The sequence below is a fragment of the Pan troglodytes genome, chromosome 12 (genome assembly GCF_028858775.2).
Source record: "Pan troglodytes isolate AG18354 chromosome 12, NHGRI_mPanTro3-v2.0_pri, whole genome shotgun sequence".
Classification (NCBI taxonomy): domain Eukaryota; kingdom Metazoa; phylum Chordata; class Mammalia; order Primates; family Hominidae; genus Pan; species Pan troglodytes.
Window position 1 is genome coordinate 13462355 of NC_072410.2, and position 19953 is coordinate 13482307.

The window sequence follows — 19953 nt, forward strand, 5'->3', positions numbered from 1 at the left end:
CAAGTACAGTCGACAGCCGGGACCACGGATACATGCAAATTGTAAATTTCTGCATTTAGGCAAAAAAACTAAATAACATAAATGTTCCTTGATAAGAAGATCAATGAAATAAAACAGTGTCTGGCGCTTTTAGTTAAATACAACCGCCACAGTAACTATCATTAGGAGTTGGTTGTTAAAGGTGTATTAGCACACACACCATTCAATAGCTAACAGGGAGGTGTCCGGCTCCCAGTCTAGAACGTAAGAAGCTGAAAGTCACCACTCCATCTTAACAATGAGTAAAAAAGCTGAGCAAACTGAAAAAGCAACTCCTCTTCTTAGATCTGTAAGAGAACTGAGGTCACAGGGCAAACTGCTGCCCCCCATATTGAAGAGATCAATAGGGAAATACCAGAAATCCCCAAGCAGCAGCCTCCGTGGGAAGCAGTGCTCGGCTAGGAGGGCCTGAACTGTAACTGATGCGTGCTGGAGGTTCAGTGTGGGCAGCCTGAGAGGTAAGAACTGCAGGGGCCCAGTCACTGGGGGGCCCACACCTTTGTGAATTGTGCCTCAAGGAGCAGCTCCACTAAGTCTTCATAGTGAATATCAGAGAAAAATCCACTCGTGCTTCTGGCAGGGGGAGCGGAAGAGGAACCACTGTGAAACATGCCAGAGCATTCTGTGCTTAATAAGATCCACATACAGGATAAACTAGTTAACCACAGCCTCACCCATTGGGATGTTTTGTTTGTTTGTTTGTTTTATATGTGTGTGTGCGTGTGTGTGTGTTTCTTTTTGAGACAGAGTCTCACGATCCTTCTGCCTCAGTCTCCTAAGTAGCTGGGATTACAAGCGTGTGCCACTACACCCAGTTAATTTTTGCATTTTTAGTAGAGACAAGGTTTCACCATGTTGGCCAGGCTGGTCTCGAACTCCTGACCTCAAGTAATCTGCCTGCACTGGCCTCCCAAAGTGCTGAGAGTACAGGTGTGAGCCACCACATCTGGCCCCCATTGGGGTTTTATGAGAGCCTTACCTACTGGGGGCAAGGGAAATACCAAACTTCAACCCACTGTAGCCATCCTGTCTCACCTACAGAGGAGTAGGGGAAACTGAGAAGCACTGGGGAAATTCACAGGCCAGGGGCACAAGCTTGCTGAAAGACTGAGACCTGATCCCAGCACTATAGAACATTTGTGGCCGCATGGGCCCCACAGCACCAAAGGCCTATTTACAGCAGTTCTTTTTACCCAGTCCACCATGTCTGGTATCAAGAAAATATCACAGTACATACTGAAAGGCAAAAAACCCCACAGTTTGAAGAGACAGAGCAAGCATCAGAACCGGATTGAGATGTGGCAACTAATGTTAGACTTATAAGATCAGGGATACAAAACAACTATGATTCACATACCAAGGGCTTTAATGTTTGAACTAGACAGCATGTAAGAACAGATGGGTGATGTAAGCAAAGATAAAGAGCCAGAAAAGAAACGTTAGCAATCAAAAACCCTGTAGCAGAAATGAAGAATGCCTTTGACATGCTTATTAGGAGACTGGACACAGCTGAGGAAAGACTCTCTGAGCTTGAGGATATCTCAATAGAAACCTCCACCATGGAAAAGCAAACAGAAAAAAAAAATTAGAAAAAAAAAAAAAAACCATAATGGAGCATCCAAGAACTGCAGGACAACTTCAAAGCAAGAATTGTGGGGCAATTATACATATGTAATGGGAATACTAGAAGGAGAAGAAAGATAGAAAGGAACAGAAGGAATATTTGAAACAATAATAACTGAGAATTTCTCCAAATTATTGTCAGACACCAAACCACAGATCCAGGAAGCTCAGATAACAACAAGCAGGATAGATGCCAGAAAAATGACACCTTGGTATAGCACTTTCAAACTACATAAAATAAAAGATAAAGAAAAAATCCTGAAAGAAGTCAGAGGGGAAAAAACACATTACCTATAAAGGAGCAAAGGAAAAGAGTTACATTTGAATTTTCAAAAGAAAATGCAAGCAAGAGAGTGGAGTAAAATATTTAAGGTGTTGACAGAAAAAACCTACCAACCTAGAATTCTGTTCCCTGTGAAATTATCCTTCAAAAGTGAAGCATGAATAAAGATTTCTCAAACAAACAAGAATTGAGTGAATGTGTTGCCAGTAGATGTGCCTTGCAAGAACTGTTTTTAAAGAGTTCTTTACAGAGAAGAAAAATAATATAGGTCAGAAATTCAGATCTACAGAAAGAAAGGCAACGCACCAGAGAAGGAATGGCAGTAAACTTAAAACTTTTATTTTTGCTATTCTTAATTGATTTAACAAATAACTGTTTAAAATAAAAACAATGTATTTGATCATTTTATGCTTATGTGTGTGTGTTTACATACACTTACAATGCTCATGTACAAGAGAAATGAATCACAGCAATGATACGAGGAACAGGAGGGAGAAATAAATATTATTTTGTTATTACAAGTACTCATACTGCTTGCAAAGCAGCACAGTTATTTGAAAGTGGGCTTGAATTCATTGTAAATGAATATTGCAGACTCCAATGCAACAAATTAAAAAAGTAAAAAAAGAGGTACAACTGATATGCTAATAAAGGAGAGAAAATAGAAAATAAAAAATGCTCAATAAAAACCACAAAAGACAGAAAAAGAGTGAAAGACAGGAAAAATAACAAAAAACAAGGGCAACAAATATAATAAAATAATGCAAATATGGTAGAATTTAACCTGACTCTATCACACATCACTTTGAAAATTAATGATGTAAATATACAAATTAAAAATTTTAAGTTGATAAAATAAAACAAGATACAACTATATGCTGTTTACAAGAAATCTACTTTAAATATACACACACAAGCAGATTAACAGCAAATGAATGAAGAAAGAGATAACATGCTAACACTAATCAAAAGATATCCATATTAATTTCAGAAAAAACAGACTTCAGAGTGAGAATAGTTATCAGAATAAATAGGGGCATTACATAATGACGAAGGGGTCAATTCCCCAAGAAGACATAATAATCCTTAACATTACATGCACCTAACAACAGTGTCAAAATACATGATGCAAAAACTGACAGAAGGAGAAGTAGATGAATCCAGTATTACAGCTGGAGACTTTAACACCCCTGAATCAGAAATGGACAGAGACAGCAAGCAGAAAATCAGTAAGGATATAACTGAACTTAATAGCACTTAATGGCACCATCAATCTACTGGATACAACTGACATCCACATAATATCTCAACCAACAACAGCAGATTACACATTCTTTTCAAGCCCACAGGGAACATTCACCAGGACAGACCATATTCTGGTCTGCAAAACACACCTTAACAAATTTAAACAAATAAAAATCATACAATGTCTACTCTCAGGCCACAATAGCATTAAATTAGACATCCATAATAGAAAGATAGCTGGAAATCCCAAAATACTTAGAGATTTAACAACATACTTCCAAGTAACACTTGGGTCTTAGAAAAACTCTCAAGAGAAATTTAAAAAATATTTTGAACTAAATAAAAATGAAGATGTAATTTACCAACATTTGTGAGATGCCGCAAAAGTAGCACCTACAGGGAAATTTATAGCACTGAATGCATCGATTAGAAAAGAAGGAAGATCTAAAATAAATAATCTAAATCTTCACTTTAGGACACTAGGAAAAAAAGAGCAAATTAAATGCAAATAATAAATAAAAGAAAAGAAATAGAAGAAATCAATGAAATTGAAAACAATAGAGAAAAATCAATGAAACAAAAAAGATCAATAAATTAATCTTTAAAAAGATCAATAAAAATCATATGCTTCTAGCAAGCAAACTAAGAAAAACAGAGGACACAAAGTACTAATATGAGGAATAAAAGAGGGATGCATCCCTGTATGTCCCATGGATGTTAAAAAAATAAAAGAATATTATGAATAATGCTATGTCCACAAATTTGATAACCCAGATGAAATGGAACAATTCCTTAAAAGACAATCTGCTAAAACTCATACAAGAAGAAATATATAATTCAATAGGCCTTTATCTATTAAAGAAACTGAATAACATTTTGGGAGGCTGAGGTGGGCAGATCATTTGAAGTCAGGAGTTCAAGACCAGCCTGACCAACATGGTGAAACCCCATCTCTACTAAAAATACAAAAAAAATTAGCTGGGCATAGTGGCGTGTGCCTGTAGTCCCAGCTACTTGGGAGGCTGAGGCAGGAGAATTGCTTCGACCAGGGAGGCGGAGGTTGCAATGAGCGAAGATCGCGCCACTGCACTCCAGCCTGGGTGACAGAGCGAGACTCCATTTTAAAAAAAGAAACTGAAAAAATAACTAATAAACTTTCAAAACAGAAAGCACCAGGACCAGACAGGTTCACTAGTGAATTCTACCAAACATATAAATGAAGAAATTATACCAATTCTCTACAATCTCAATACTTCGCAGAAAGAATATTTCCTAACTTCTATGAGGTTAACGTTACCCTAATACCAAAGCAGACAAATCCATTGCAAGAAAATTACAGACCTATATATCTCATGAACATAAAAGCAAATATCCTCAACAAAATATTAGAAAATTTAATCCAACAAGGTATAAAAAGAATTATATACCACAGCCAAGTGGAATTTATCCCAAGTATGCAAGGCTGGCTCAACATTTAAAAATCAATAAATGTAACCTATCATATCCACAGGCTAAAGAAGAAAAATCACATGCTCATATCAGTAAATACAGAAAAAGCTTTTAACAAAATCCAATACCCATTCATGATAAAAACTCTCAGTAAACTAGAAATAGAGGGGAACTTCTTCAACTTGATAAAGAACATCTACAAATAACCTACAGTTCACCTAATTACGAGAAACTTAATGGTGGGAAACTTTAAACTTTCCCACTAAGATCAAGGACAAGGCAAGAATGTACTCTCTGCCCCTGCTTTTTAACATCATACTAAAAATATTTGATAATACAATAAGACAAGAAAAGGAAATTAAAAGTGTACAGATTGGGAGGGAAGAAATAAAACTGCCTTTGTTTACAGATGACATGATCATCTATTTAGAAAATCTGAAAGAACCAACTGAAGAACTTCTAGAACTAATACTTGATTATAGCAAGGTTGCAGGATACAAGGCTAATATACAAAAGTCAATTGCTTTCCTATATACAGGCTGAGTATCTTTTATTTGAAATGCTTGAGACCAAAAGTGTTTTGGACTTCAGATGTTTTCAGATTTTGGAATATTTGCATATACATAATGAGATATCTTGGGTATGGGACCCCAGTCTAAACACAAAATTCATTTGTGTTTTATATATACCTTATACACATAACCTGAAGGTAATTTTATACAACATTTTAATAATTTTGTGCATGAAACAAAGTTTGTGTACATCGAGCCTACGGAAAGCAAAGGGTATCACCCATGTGGACCATCTGTGGTTGTTTGGCATTAGCCTCACTTCTGACTCTGGATTTATATGCTACCAATAAGCAATCATTTTCTTACAATTATTCACACATAAGTATTTAGCAGTAAAAAATATGACATATTATTAATACAGTGAAAAAAATTACATGTTCAGAGTAACTAAGCGGCACAGTAGCCTCTCCAGAATACCTGTATCAGCTGTTAAACAACAGCAACAACAAACAATGGCAGGCTTTCAGTCTCTACCTATGATGCTGTGCTTTGATTAAAAGGTAAGTGTATACTTTTTTTTTTTTTTTTTGGTGCAAGGAAACATCAGAAGTGGTTAAGGGATCAGTAAGTGGGTCCTCTGTGGATGAGGAAACATTCTGCTGGATGGCTTTTAAAAATATTTTTCTGCAGTCATCTGCCTCATCAACAATGGTCATAGAAATCTCTCTTTTCACGTGGAGAACCTGCCATTGGCATGTGCAGCCTACACGTGTGCCATTTTATGACCCTTTATGGTTGTGCTTGCATGGGGGAATCTGGGCATGTGTGGAAAATAAATATCACAGCTGAAGGGGCCTGGGAGGGTCTTTTTTCCCTTGAGGATGCTGAAGAAACTGTGTGTTGTGTGCCTTCATTTTGACTACAACCCATTACATAAGGTCAGGTGTGGAATATTCCATTTGCAGCATCATGTTGGTGCTCAAAAAATTTTGGATTTTGGAGCATTCTGGATTTCAAGTTTCCAGATTAGTGATGCTCAACCTGTACCAGGAATGGACAAATGAAATTTAAGTTAAAACATGATACAATTTACATTAGGTATAAATGTAAATGGTATCATGAAATACTTAGGTACAAATGAAATAAGTATAAGTGTAACAAAATATGTGCAAGATGTATATAGGGAAAATTAAAAATCTCAGATGAAAGAAATCAAAGGAGAACTAAACAAATAGATATTTCATGTTCATGGATAGGAAGACTCAATATTGTCAAGATGTCAGTTCTTTTCAACTTGTTGTATAGATTTAACACAATCTCAATCAAAGTATCAGCAAGTTCTTTTGTGAATATTGACCAACTGATTCTAAAGTTTATATGGAGAGGCAAGAGACCTAGAAGAGCCAACAAATATTGAAGGAGAAGAACAAGGGCCAACACTACATGACTTCAAGACTGAAAATAAAGTTACAATAATGAAGACAGTCTGTTATTGGCAATGCAATAGACAACTAGATCAATGGAATGGAAGAGAGCACCCAGAAATAAACCCACATAAATACAGTCAGCTGATCTTTGACAAAGGAACAAAGACAATACAATGGAGAAAAGATAGTTTTTAAAATAAACAGTGGTAGGAAAACTAGACATCCACATGCAAAAAATCTAGAAATAAACATTCCACCCCTCACAAAAATGAACTCAAAATAGATCACAGACCTAAATGTAAAATATAAAACTACAAAACTCCTAGAAGATAATGTAGGAGAAAATCTAGATGATCTTGGGTTTGGCAATGACTTTTTGGATATACCACCAAAAGCATGATCCACAAAAGAAAGAATTGATAAGTTAGACTTCATTAAAATTAGTAATTTGTACTCTGCAAAAGATACTGTCAAGGTAATGAGAAGACAGGCTACAGACTGGGAGAAAATATTATCAAAAGACAACTATGATAAAAGATTATTATGCAAAATACACAAAAAACTTTTAAAACTCAACAACAAGAAAACAGTCTGATTGAATGGTGAGTCAAAGACCTTCACCAAAGAAGACACTTCACCAAAGAAGACAGTGTAGTGTGTAGTGTGTTGATGAGGATGTGGAGCAACAGGAACGCTCATTCACGGCTGGCAGAAATGCAAAATGGCCCAGCAACTTTGGAACAGTTTGGAAATTTCTTACAAAACTAGGCATGCTTTTACCATGCAAACTAGTAATCACACTCGTAGTATTTATCCAAAGGAGCTGAAAGCTTATGTCCACACAAAAACCTGCATATGGATGTTTAGAGTGGCTTTATTTATAATTACCCAAACATGGAAGTAACCAAGATGTCGTTTAGTAGGTGAATGGATAAACAAACTGTGGTACATCCAGATAATGGCATATTACTCAATGATAAAAAAGGAAATGAGCTATTAAGCTATGAAAAGACATGGAAGGAACTTAAATGCAAATTGCTAAGTGAAGGCAACCATTATGAAAAGGCTACATATTGTATGATTTCAACCGTATGACGTTCTGGGAAAGGAAAAACTATGAAGACAGTACAAAGGTCAGTGGTTGCCAGGGGTGGTGGAGGAGGGAGGGATGGATAGACAGGTCAGAGGATTTTCAGGGCAGTGAACCTACTTTGTATGGGCCTATAATGGCAGATACATGACATCTCCATCAGTAGACTCTGCACCAAGAGTGAATATAGGCTTAGAGTAATAACGATTTGTCAATATAGGCTCATTGATTGTAACAAATGCACTAACTCTGGTGAGTGATGTTGACAATGCAGGAGGCTTTGCATGTAGGGGCAGAGGTTTATGGGAAATCTCTGTATCTTCTGCTCAATTTTGCTGTGAACTTACAACGGCTCTAAAAATATAACGCCTATTTTTAAAAAATCTAAAATAGCACCATAGAGCAATGAAAATGAGCAAACTACAGTGCCCTACAACAACATGGGTATAGCTCACAAATATAAAACTGAGAGAAAACAAAGTTGGACACAAAAATAAATCCTGCGTGATTCCTTGATGTGAAGTTCAAGAGCAAACACAACTCATCTGTAGTGTTAGTAGACATGCGGGAAGGGCGGGCTGGTAACTGTCAGAGGCACAGGAGCCCCAGTATCCATCATTTCATCACTAGGTAAGAATATATTCTGTTGGCCGGGTGCGGTGGCTCACGCCTGTAATCCCAGCACTTTGGGAGGCTGAGGCGGGTGGACCACGAGGTCAGGAGATCGAGACCATCCTGGCTAACACGGTGAAACCTCGTCTCTACTAAAAATACACAAAATTCTCCAGGCATGGTGGTGGGTGCCTGTAGTCCCAGCTACTCGGGAGGCTGAGGCAGGAGAATGGCATGAGCCTGGGAGGCGGAGCTTGCAGCGAGCCGAGATTGTGCCACTGCACTCCAGCCTGGGCGACAGAGCATGACTCCGTCTCAAAAAAAAACCCAAAAAACAAAAAACAAGAATATATTCTGTTTGTGATAATCATCAAGCTGCATAATTATGATTAGTGAACTTTCTGATATCTTATGTATAAGTATTAAATATATATTATATATAACATAATAAAAAAAATTTTTAAAAAGGTAACAGTCTATCCAGTATGGACAAGCAGCAGCATGCCTTGAATGTTGCATTCAGTGCTAGCATGTCTCTACAGGACATCTGTGCTGCAGAAGTGGACCATCACGGAACAGTCCAGAACCGAGTCATGGCAAGCCAGGGAAGGAGGTGGGATGGCTCAGCCTGGGAAGTGAGAGCGCTGTGGGGGCCGTGATCATGTCTTTAAGCTTTGACATCATTACCATGCTGAAGAACCAGGCTTATTTTCAGTCACCCAGGAGGGTGGGATTTGCACCAAGGACCCCATGTTACTGCGATGTGGGCAGGCTCCCTGTGAGGCAGGGCTGTCCAAAGATGGGTGTACTTCACAGGCCAGGAGTTGGCCATCACTACTAGTGTTCAGCAGGGTCAGGTTGCTCCTCATCACGTCACCAATATATTCAAGCATCTCCTAAGTGCCAAGCCCTGGGATGGGCCTTTGGCTGAGGAAGAAACTATCCCCTCCCAAGGAGGAGGAGGGGGCCTGTGGTACAGAGAAGGTCAGCATCTGGTATTGAGAAAGCACATGAAAACCCCACCAGGCTGCCATATGTGGCATCTAAAACCCAAGCATGTCGAGTGTCGTGCTACTGTGAGATTAGTGAATGAGCAGTGGACCCTGCCATGGCTCCATCTGGCTAGAGAGGCAAGTCCAACATAGACCTAGCTGCAGTGTGGTGGCACCTGGCAGCAGGCGTCTGTTCTGGCTCAAATATCAATGTGGGAAATTCTGGTTTCTGTGGCTGTGTGGGACCTCAGGAGGGCGGTGGGATCTAGAATGCTCCTATTTAGTCGGCAGTCATTTTGGTGTAGAGGCTGGGCTGGGAAAATACCGGGGTGCAGGAAGTCAGCCACTCCCTGTACCTAAAAATCCATAATTAACTCTAAGAATGTCAAGGAAGGTTTCCCCAGCTCTGCCTCTAACCCAAACTCCCACAATAATTACAACCTCCAAAGAGGAATGTTTGAGTGCTGGGCAATGAAAACATTCACTGTAGCATGTTAGGGCTACCAGCATAAATCTGGTGTGTTCTGGAAACAGTAATGATTCTCCACTCCCAATGCAGGACCAGGGAAACAATGGCAACTTTTCATGGCTAGATCACAACAGGACTCTGATTTGTCCTCATGTTACAAAAACCTGGAGCCATTGCTTTCAGAAGGACAAGGAAGGAGGAAATAGCTGCTTCACAGACTCATTAGTATATGGAGAAATACCCCTCCTCAAAACACCAAATGGGCTTTGTATATGAAGACGGCAAGACTGATCCGCATGGCATGGACCTGCGTGTTAAGTTGCTGCTTCACAGAGGAGGGCGTCCCCAGGGTCTCCACTCACTGTCTCCCAACAGATGCACACTCAATACCGGAGGCTCCCAATGGCGGAAGAGGAAAGCCATGCTGAAGGGAGCATACAGGGACAACGCCTGTGCCCTTGGCCCTGATAGTGCTGTGCTCTATGTCACAGGTCAGGAACGTTTTCTAGAAAGAGCCAGAGACTATTTCAGGAGTTGTAGGTCAATTACTCAACCCTCCATTGTAGCATGACAGCAGTTATGCATACATGAATTATGGCTGTGTACCAATAAAACTTTATTTACAAAAACAGTTGGCAGGCAGGATTTGGTCAGAGAGTCCTAGTCCACCAACCCTTGCTTGATGTAGATGAGTGAACTAAACCAAACCAGAAACCACAGGCATCACCAAGAGTCAGATGAAGCAGACAAGTTCCTGGGCCAATATGCCAGCATTCAAGAATTATATGAATGAAACTTGTTTCCACAACATAATTTCTCTTTCAGATACAAAGCTCAATTTCATTTACAGGTTTCATGTCAAGTGCTCATTACTCACTGTGGGCCCGTAGACTTCCATATGCTGTTTTCCCTATTCCCTGGTATTTCCAAGTTTTGAAAATACACCAAATGCCGTTACCATATGGCAGTGGCTCTCCTTTGTATTCAGGTGGTCTCAGGGTGGTCCTAAATGATTGTAAGCCTGAGCTATGAACATAAAGTGGTTATTAAAAAACTATATCACCTTTCTTCCTAAGCTTCGTAAATAATACATTCACAAAGGATTCAGGTGACATGGTAGGACCTGCCATCTACAAGGGGTCTTTAAAGTGCATTTTAAACTCATTTACTAGCTCTTCCAAAGTCTGTGTTTTCACTTCCACCTGGGGAGAAGGAAAGCCACAGACACAGATGCGCCTTTGTGAAGAACAGAGGCTGCGGGGCAGGGTGCCGACGCTCGCCTTCCCTGTCCCTTTAGGATGCCACTGGAGGTGGCTGGCAGAGCACACTGCCCTTTGACACCACTATAAAGGCACATCTTGGCAAATATCGCAGCTCACATATCAGGCATTTGGGAGCTCAGCATGAAATGCCACGATCACTGAAAACCTTGGAGAGCTCCCTCAGCAGCTCTGGATAAACCCACATCCAGTGCCTAAGATTTCCCTCTCCTAAGTCAACTGTGTGGAAGAATCACATGTAAAATGCCAGAAGCAGTCCCTGCCTGGCCATGAGTGGCCCACAGCCCTGCTCTCCTGGAGGCCACATGAACGCTGCGCCACTTTTCTGGCTCACATGCAGTCGAGTGGTTTCCTAGAAGCAATAACAAGCTGGAGCCCAGAGAAGGCCCCTGACCCTGCCGGGCCCCCTTCAGCCTCTGGGCCTGCAGGGTAATGGGCTGCCTGCTCCACCGCAGTGACCCAGTCTGACACAGGCAGTATCCATTGGCGGCACACAGGTCAGCCACACACACAGGGCCCAACCACTCTGTGTCGCAGGGAGAAGGGAAAATTAAAAAGGGAATAGTTCAGAAACTCCCTCAGCCTTTTGGTGCAGAAATAACCCAAAACTGTGCCTCTGACAGCCGACTGCCATCTATGGTGGGGGCACTTATGGAACTGTTAGCCACCATCAGCTCCCCCACCCAGCGGGCTGGCCCTGCATCTTTGTCCTGCTGTCACTGAGACTTTGGGGGGCTCTGACTTTCCAGAGCATCTAGGGGCTTCCTCTGGTGTTCCCATCGTGTTCACGTATCTGAACTCCAGAGGGAGGCAGGGGCCCCTCAGGGGGTCTCAGGGCTGAGGGGAACCTGCGGCCACAGGTGGAAGAGGAGATGTCAGAGGTTACACCCTCTCACTGCCGGCAGCTCCCACTGCACACGGACACACGCATGCACACACGGGCAGGGGAGACTCTCTCGTCTTGTCTCCACGTCTTTGGGTTCTGAGTGCCTAAGGGCAGTGCACTCCACAGCATCCCTGGCATTGGGCGCGCAGTCTAGGGTTGATAAACGTCTGAAGAGTGAAGGAATGGACCAAGAAGCCTGGGTGAGGAGACAGAGGCACTCTCACCCAGCAGGCCTGCCAGCCCTGGCCAGGTGACACAGGGCACCCCACTCCACTGTTAGGGCTTCCCTCCACGTCCCTCCAGGCGCCCCTTGCTGCCCTATGTTGGGGCCAGGCGGTGGTGGGGTCTCAACCCACCCTCAGGCAGGCGGTGTCACGTGACTATGAACACCTACCTCTCAGAAGAAAGGGTGTGGACAGGGAGTCTCAGTGTGGGGTGCTCCCTCCCACAGCGGGAGAGGGTAGCCCCCACCTCCAGCAGAGATTTGCTGAGGATGAGGGTCGAGCTATAAATGTGTGAGGGCACCCAGGCTAGGGAAGGCAGCCATGCAGGCCCAGGGAGGCAGTGGGCTCGGCTGCAGGGAGAACCCACCAGGAGGCCAGTGCAGCTGGGCAGGCAATGAGCCGGGGGCCGGAAGTGGATCAGGCCCTTGAGGGAGCAAGGACTGGGTGAGTGGGGCCTTGTGGGCAGCACCAACTTTGCCATGACTCCGGGACAGGTGGGAAGCCACTGAGGACTCTGAGCAGAGGCTCCATGTGGCACAGATTTGAGAGGTGGGTCTGGCACCCAGTGGAGAGCAGGTGGGGCAGCTGCAGCGGCCAGGGCCAGGACCGCTCCCAGGAGCCAGGCGTGCTCATGGAGAGGAGCTCACATTCTGTGCAGGTTCTGAAAATTTCTGGCAAAGCTTCAGATACAGCCCAAGCTTTGCCTGCAAATCAAAACGGTTATCTGTGCAGTTTATCCAAACTCCCTTTGCTGTCAGAAGGGGCTGGGCGAGGGTGGTCTGTAGTGGCTAAGAGGGTGCTCTGCTCCCCTCTGCCCCGTGCCCTGAGAGTTGAGCCTCCTTCGTGGGAGGCATCATTGTGCACAGAGGTGGCTGCAGGTGCACTGAGCCTGGGAGGAGAAATCCACGAAGCAAGGAGCCAAAAAGGAGAACTGGTTCCCTGAGTTTCTCGGGTAACTTCAGGGTAAAGTAGCCCAAGAGGGGTGCCCAGGAAGGGAGACAATGACGTGGAGCTCTGCACAAGCTTATCTCATGATACGAAAAGAGGTAAAGCTAAAGTTTCCTCATCTTCTCAGCCCCCAAAGTCATCCCAATTCTCAGTCAGGAAGAAGCAGAGATGACACTGCAAATTTGGAAGCTTGCCCATCGCCTGGCTCTGCTGGTGAGGGGACCGTGGCCTCCACACAAGGGGCTCAGCTCCACTACCCCCAGGCAATCCTCTCTGAGATTTAGCCACCAGGAAAGTAAAAGCATAGCAGACCAGTCCTGCAAGTTCTCATTCTCCATGCAGTCTGTCTTTAGGAGGGAGGCTTACTTTCCTGCGAGTATTCTGGGCTAACATAAAAAGTGATATGTACCATCTGATGGAAGTGCAACTTTTCCTGAGACAGGAAGAAAGGAGAGGGAAGACAGCAAATATTTATTGGAATGCCTATTTTGAGCTTGGGTTTTAAAATGCCTTTGCTCATGTAATCCTAATATCAACTCCATTTAAAGTTAAAAAAAGCAACTCAAACACTAAGTAAATGTTCGAGTCACCATGCATTATTAAAGTGCCATGATTTGAATCTGTGTCTACCTCATGCTAGAGCCTGAACTCTATATTTGATTTTTATCCATCTATGTCTGTCCCTAGGATCAGAGGAGCAGAGTTTGAAATTAATGCCAGGTTAATTCACAAAGGTAAGACTTCCCATACTTTTGAGAAATGATTAAACGTTCAGCAGCATAAGAAGGTCACGTGGAAGAGTCTTAAGGTCTGACCAGATCAGGACAAATCGAGGGTGAGATGAGGGTTAGGACAGCACAGTGGCTGCAGCCACCAAGCCCTGTGGCTCCTTCGCATGGCACACCTGGTGGGGATTAGGGCTGATATGGCAAGCCTGGGGGCCCCGCTGCAGTCATGTGCAAAAGTGATTCCATGATCAGTGGGCACTCTCTGAGAAAACCCCGTGGCCTCTGAGGATTCCTGAGCATCCCAGCTGGAACTCATGAAAAGCAGCGTGGGCCCTGCATAGCAAATGCAGCTGCCTGGCAAGGCGATCACAATGTTCTCATTAACTGAAAGTTACACAGAAGAGGTTCAATAAACCCTTGTCGAATCTTGCAGGTGAGCTGAGTAAGACAATATAGAGTTAGCTGCTCAAACAATGGAGTAGTTCACATTCTTCTCCTGCGCTCCCAGCCCTAGGCTCCACAATTTATTTATATCATGTGATCCTCGGCACCCCACAGAGTACACACTGGCATCCTGAGACTGGGAAGGCGAGGTGCTCCTGGTCCAGCAAGGTTATGTGTCACCCTAAGTCACACAGCTGGCATGGGGCCCTCACTGCAAGGCCCTGCCAAGGCCAGCCCCTCCCAGGTGACTGGCCCAGCACGTGTGGAGGCTCCTCAGAAACCAGCTGGCAGAGCTGGGCCCACAGCTCTTCCTGCCTGTTGTTTTTTTATTTGCACATGCCCAGCTTTCTGGAGTCGGACTACTAAGAAGTAATAAAATATCATTTTTTAAAGCTGCTTTACAAAAACTGATTATTCATTCTCTTCTGAAATAAAGCAGAAACTAGATTTTAGAAGGACTTTAATTAATGCCACTTTAACAGGACTATTCAAAAGCAAACACCAAAGGTAAAAATCTTGCTTTGATCCACCTACTTTAAACTCCATCAGTCTGCCACAGTGATGCTATATAAAGGCAGGTTATACCATTGTAGCTTTCAGAGACCCTTCTTTCCTCTCTGACTCAGGAACGGAACATATCCAAAGAATAAAAACATTCCCCAGAGGGGAGACCAAGCTGGCATGAACCAGCACCTACGCTGCAGCACTGGAACCATTTGGTTCCTGGAGGTCTGATTCACATGGAGGTTGTCAGAGCCAGTGTGTGCGTCTCAGCTGCATGCCGGGCATGGGGGAAGTAAGGTGGGTCGGACCCACCGTGGGGGAAAACAGGAACTGAGCGGAGAGTCACGTGGAGTTGCCCATGTCTCTTGGAGCCTTTATTTGCGGACACTGAGGAGTGAGAGATGCGACAGGACAGGACAGGTAGCAGGGGTGGCCATTCTCTGCCCGACCTCACCCTGTGGGGGTCAGAGGGTCAAAGTGGGCACAGGAGCATGGCAGGAAGGTCGTGTCACAGCACAAGTCCCTCTGGGGATCACACCCAGAGGCCTCTAATTCTCCACATTAACTCACAGGATTCAAGTAAAGAAAGTCCTTGAACAAAGAATCTGTGATATGACACTTCCCCCTTGTCTGCTGTGGAGCCGTCACAGATCCTGTAACAGGAGATGCTGGGCCTCCCGTGGCTGCCGCCTCTGACCTCAATTCAACCAAGAGGTCACCTTCCAGAGAGCCTGGGCAACCATGTCCACCTTGATGGTGACATTGCCCACTTGGGAACAGATGGACACCTGCTCGGCTACCCCCACCCCACATGCCAACCGCAAAATGAGTCTAAGCCTGACGGCTCTAATTTCACTGTTTCTTGTGAAATATGGAACATGGAATTCCATCACTGACTACTCAGGAGCCCACACTAAATGTCCGGCCTGCCCCTGGTGATCCGATGCAGCTCGTGAGCCTCTGGCCTGTCTTCTGCACATTCTCCACTGGCCTGTCTCCCGCACCTGACTCTGGGCTCCAGAAGAGCAGCAGGTCTAGTACCCGACACAGAGTCAGGGCCCGGTATGTTTCTGTGGAATAAATGGGCAGGTGCCCTTTGTCCTCTTGTCCAGTGGGCTCTAGCCTTCAGCCTGGGGTTGCACATCCTGGGCAGAGGCCCGTGGAATGCAGCAGGTTATATGGTGATGACAGGAAAGGCAGGCAGTCACTTCTGCCCAGAGAAGCAGGCCTACCCAGAGGCTCCAGGGCCCTGCGACAGCCCGTTCACAGTGGGTTCTCCCGAGTGGACAGCCTCCGCCTGTGAGGCCCCTGGAGGAGGGCCTTGGCTCTGCAGCCTGGAGCCCGCCAAGCCTGGAGGAGCCTAGAGCCATTATGGAGTCTGTCTCCTTAGCAAGGCCCTGACTGGACCCTGAGAGTTCAGAGGTCCCTGCTCTTGGTCACGAGTGACCACCTGGGGCACCAGTGGTCCCAGGTCTTCTCTTAGGGGGAAGAGTCCACTGGGCAGAGAAGCAAGTTGGGTTTCTGTGTGCCTAAAAGTAGCCCCAGGAAGCTGTTGCTCTCGCCCTCCGACTGAGTGGGGAGGGAGGGAGGCACCAGTGCAGTTTCCCGGGAAGCTGTGCAGCCAAATGACAATCGGAATTAGCATCAGAACACCTTGATAAAAGGAAGGGAGAAGGAGTTGAATCCCTGAATGAAAAATAGATTATTCACTGTCAGGCTGAACAATAGAACAAGACATAAATAGCAGCCGTACGCAGGACATGCCAATTTTGCTCAAAAACACTGTGCATGGTTCTCCTACCGCCCTCCAGAGAGTGCCACCGTCGAGCTCTGCACTCAGCAGATGGGGGAGAGAGCAATGGCCTCTCAGAGGCAGGAAGGATGTGGGCTTTAGAAGCAGAGATTCGAGTTAGAATTCTAGTTCTGTTATTTGCAACTCTGTGCGTGTGTGTGTGAGAGAGAGAGAGAGAGAGAAATACTGACACAGAGAGACATAGGCAAGACAGAACGAGTGAGGAGAGAGAAAACAACAACTTCTGGGCATCTAAAATACAGTGAGGCCGACATAAGGGAAGAATTCCCTGTGTAGGGGGGTGGGAAGAATGCTGAGTGTTAACATCAGAGATCTGCATTAGGATTCTGGCTCTGTCATTTACATCTGGGGGTGGCGGGGAGCAGGTGCAGCAGTGGCAGGGGATGGAGGAGACACAAGAGACAGGAGATGAAGATGGAAAGGAGGAAGGGGAAGCAGGAGGGAGAGAGGACCCAGCAAGCAGCCTGGATAAGTTACAAAGCCTCTCAGAGCTTTGGTTTACACATGGAGAAAACGAGGTTCCAACTACTTCCCCTGGAACCTGGGACAGCTGTAAAGACCAAGTGTGAGCTTATTGGCCGAGCACTTGGTGCAGATGATTATTCAACAGCAACTGCCAGGACAGCCAGAACCAGTCTCTTCTGCACCTCACCCAACCCTCCTACTCAATTTCACCTGTCAGTGCTATTTTGTTTGGTCCCAAATGTTTGCTTCACAGGGATCCCTATGCACCAGGGTGGCCCTGCCTCAGGTGCCCTAGAGGACAGGGCTGTGATGCACAGATGTGAGACCCCAGCTATCATCTCCCTGTGAGCTGACCAGGGTCTCTGTAGCAGTTTCCCCTGATGAGCCCCTCTCACAGGACCCCAAGAGTCCTGGAAAGGCGTCATTCTGCTGCACCTGGGTCAGCGCTTAGAGCCATGACTCAGGTTAACTGAGGGTTCTGCTCCTGGTGCTGATGGAGGCTTATATTATCTCAAGCTCCTATGTAGCTCTGGGCTGGAGCTGTGTGTCAAGCTGGTGCCCTCCATAGCATTCAACCAAAAAAACCGTCACCCCATTCATGGAAGCACAGGGAGGGAGGCTGGGTCATTTGCCCAGGGTTCCGGGAGGAGCCAGGATTCAGACTCTGAAGAAAGACTGTCTGGCTATAGGTCTGTGGCTGGGAAGAGCCCTGGGTGGCACAGAGGCTGCATGGGCTGGCGGGGCCCACCCCAGGGCTCACCTTACCTTGGTGAAGGTCAGACAGTCCTTGTCTTGGTCTTTGTCCTTCATCTCGAAATCATAAAGTGCTTTTCCCTGGGGCGGGGCGTGTGGCAAGGGCTGGATGCACTGGATATAGCTGGCTGGGAGGAAGCCCTGTGTGCCGTGCAGCTCGCCGTGGTACCACTGTTCATCCACCTTGCGCCGCAGGACGATGATGTCCCCCTTGTTGAACTTGAGGTCACCAGGTTCCTTCCCCTCGTAGCTGTAGAGGGCCTTGCCATAGGGAAGCAGGCAGGGATTCTGCAAGCAACAGACAGCATGTGGTCACCGGGCATGCCCCTTCCCAATGCCCACAGTGGATCTGCCGGGGCAGGCCGGGGCTTCTCAGGGGCTTTCTGTGTCCTGGGGGTGCATACAGAGTGCCCCGCAAGTGGAAAATATTTTAAAGAAACAGCCTGTCACAGGAACACGCACATTCTGAGGCCTCACTGAGATAAGAGGGTCCCCATCCTAGCCATTCCTCCTAAAAAGGACGCTGTCTGGGGCCTTCCACACAGACAACCTCATTCTGAGCAAAAAGGACTCTGAAGTAGGTGCTGGCTTATCTTCATTTACAGATGGGGACACTGAGGCACAGAGAGGGAAGGTGACTTTCCTAAGGCCCACACCTAGGAGCAGTAGGTAGAATCTGAACCCAGGGGGTCTGGGCTCGGAATTTCTTACCCAATACTCTATGCTGAATCATTTTGCACTGGTTCCTATTTCTTAGGGATTTTAGTCTAAGAAGCTGCCAGATTTCTAGCAAGTATCCAACCATTTTTTCTTTACTTCATCTACTGAATAGTCACAGCAACTCAGAGCATGTTCCAGGGGTTGAAGCTGAGCAGCAGGTGTGCATGGCATCCGTCGTGCTGAGCGTTCCACTCAGCGGACTCATGGCCAGCGGCACACACACGAGGACGATGACAAACAGCCTGTGTGGAGCACAGGGGCCATGCCCAGGCGCAGGGGTTCTAACAAGCAGTCCCCGGCCATCACAGACCCCCAACCATGACACACAGCTTTCTGCTGCATGTACTTGTAGCAGTCTGTTCCAGAAGTACAATTGTTCAAGGGCATAAGACTGTATCCTCCTAACATTAGTGATGTTCTTGTATCCGTCAGAGGTTAACCAACCCATCTGCACCTGTTCTGCCATCCTTGGTCTCAAACCATGACTAGCTCTGAAATCCAAACAAGATTCTAAGCTGCTTCTGCTTGTCAGCAATAAGGAGCCTGTCAAAGAATCCCGAAACTGATGTGATGTCTTCTTCCACTTCCTGGGCTTCTCTAACTGGCCCTGTCTCATCAAGTCCATCTGGCCTCATGGGCCTCTCTCCTTTTCCTTTATGGGTGGCCAATACCTGCTCAACTGTGGGAGCTTTGCCAGAGGTCAATCCTGTGCTAGAGGAAAACCAAAGGAAAGCTTTGCATTGTTCGGGTGTCAATACCCAACGATTTTCCTACCAGAAGCCGCATTTTCTCACCAGGGCTGCCTATGCCAAGGAGTTCTTCAGTATTCGAATCAATCAATAGAAGCACAAAAGCCTGAAGCAGTAGTACATCGAAAAACTCTTTGTAGAGGACTTAATAGCATGTTGGCAACTCAATCATTCTACATTTATGTTTCAGCAACGTCAAACGACAGCAGTTAAGAGAGAGCCTGCTGGCAAATTGACAAACAGCCACCACTAACCAATTAAACAGTAACACCAGAGGATTTTTCATTGCAGAACTCGAAGAGAAAAAAAAATCCGTTTGCTTCCAATAATACTCATTCTGGATAGCTTTGTAGTGCGAGCACAATAGTGTGTAACGAGCCCCAATTTTAGAGAGCGGAGGCAAGGGGTAATTTGCAAGACAAGCACTGTGATCAGAAAAAATGGGAAGGGGCAGTTGGCTGCAGGCCATCAGAATAATTCCACTGCCACACAGGGGCCACTCAGCTGCCAGCCAGGGAATCTTAATTTGGGACAATTTGGTCTGAAGATATTTTTTGGCTATCACAACCGGAAGGTGGGGTGCTACCAACATGTAACAAGTAAAGGCCAGGGACACTGCCAAACACCCTGCAATGCCCAGGACAGCCTCTGCCACAAAGAATGACCCGGCCCAGAGCATCAGCAGGTTAAGAAACCCT

General features: G+C 45.3%; 1 protein-coding gene across 2 annotated transcripts in view; it reads right to left on the bottom strand.

Annotated features, from left to right (window-relative positions):
* The window catches only part of SH3RF3 (SH3 domain containing ring finger 3), a 353462-nt gene that overhangs the window by 138636 nt on the left and 194873 nt on the right, over window positions 1–19953 (bottom strand). The window contains exon 2 of one of the 2 annotated variants that reach the window (XM_054678129.2): window positions 17799–18074. The exons of the other annotated variant lie outside the window; for it this stretch is intronic. Coding sequence (XP_054534104.1) covers window positions 17799–18074 — 276 coding nt within the window. The remainder of the gene's footprint in view (window positions 1–17798; window positions 18075–19953) is intronic. 2 annotated transcript variants of the gene reach the window in all.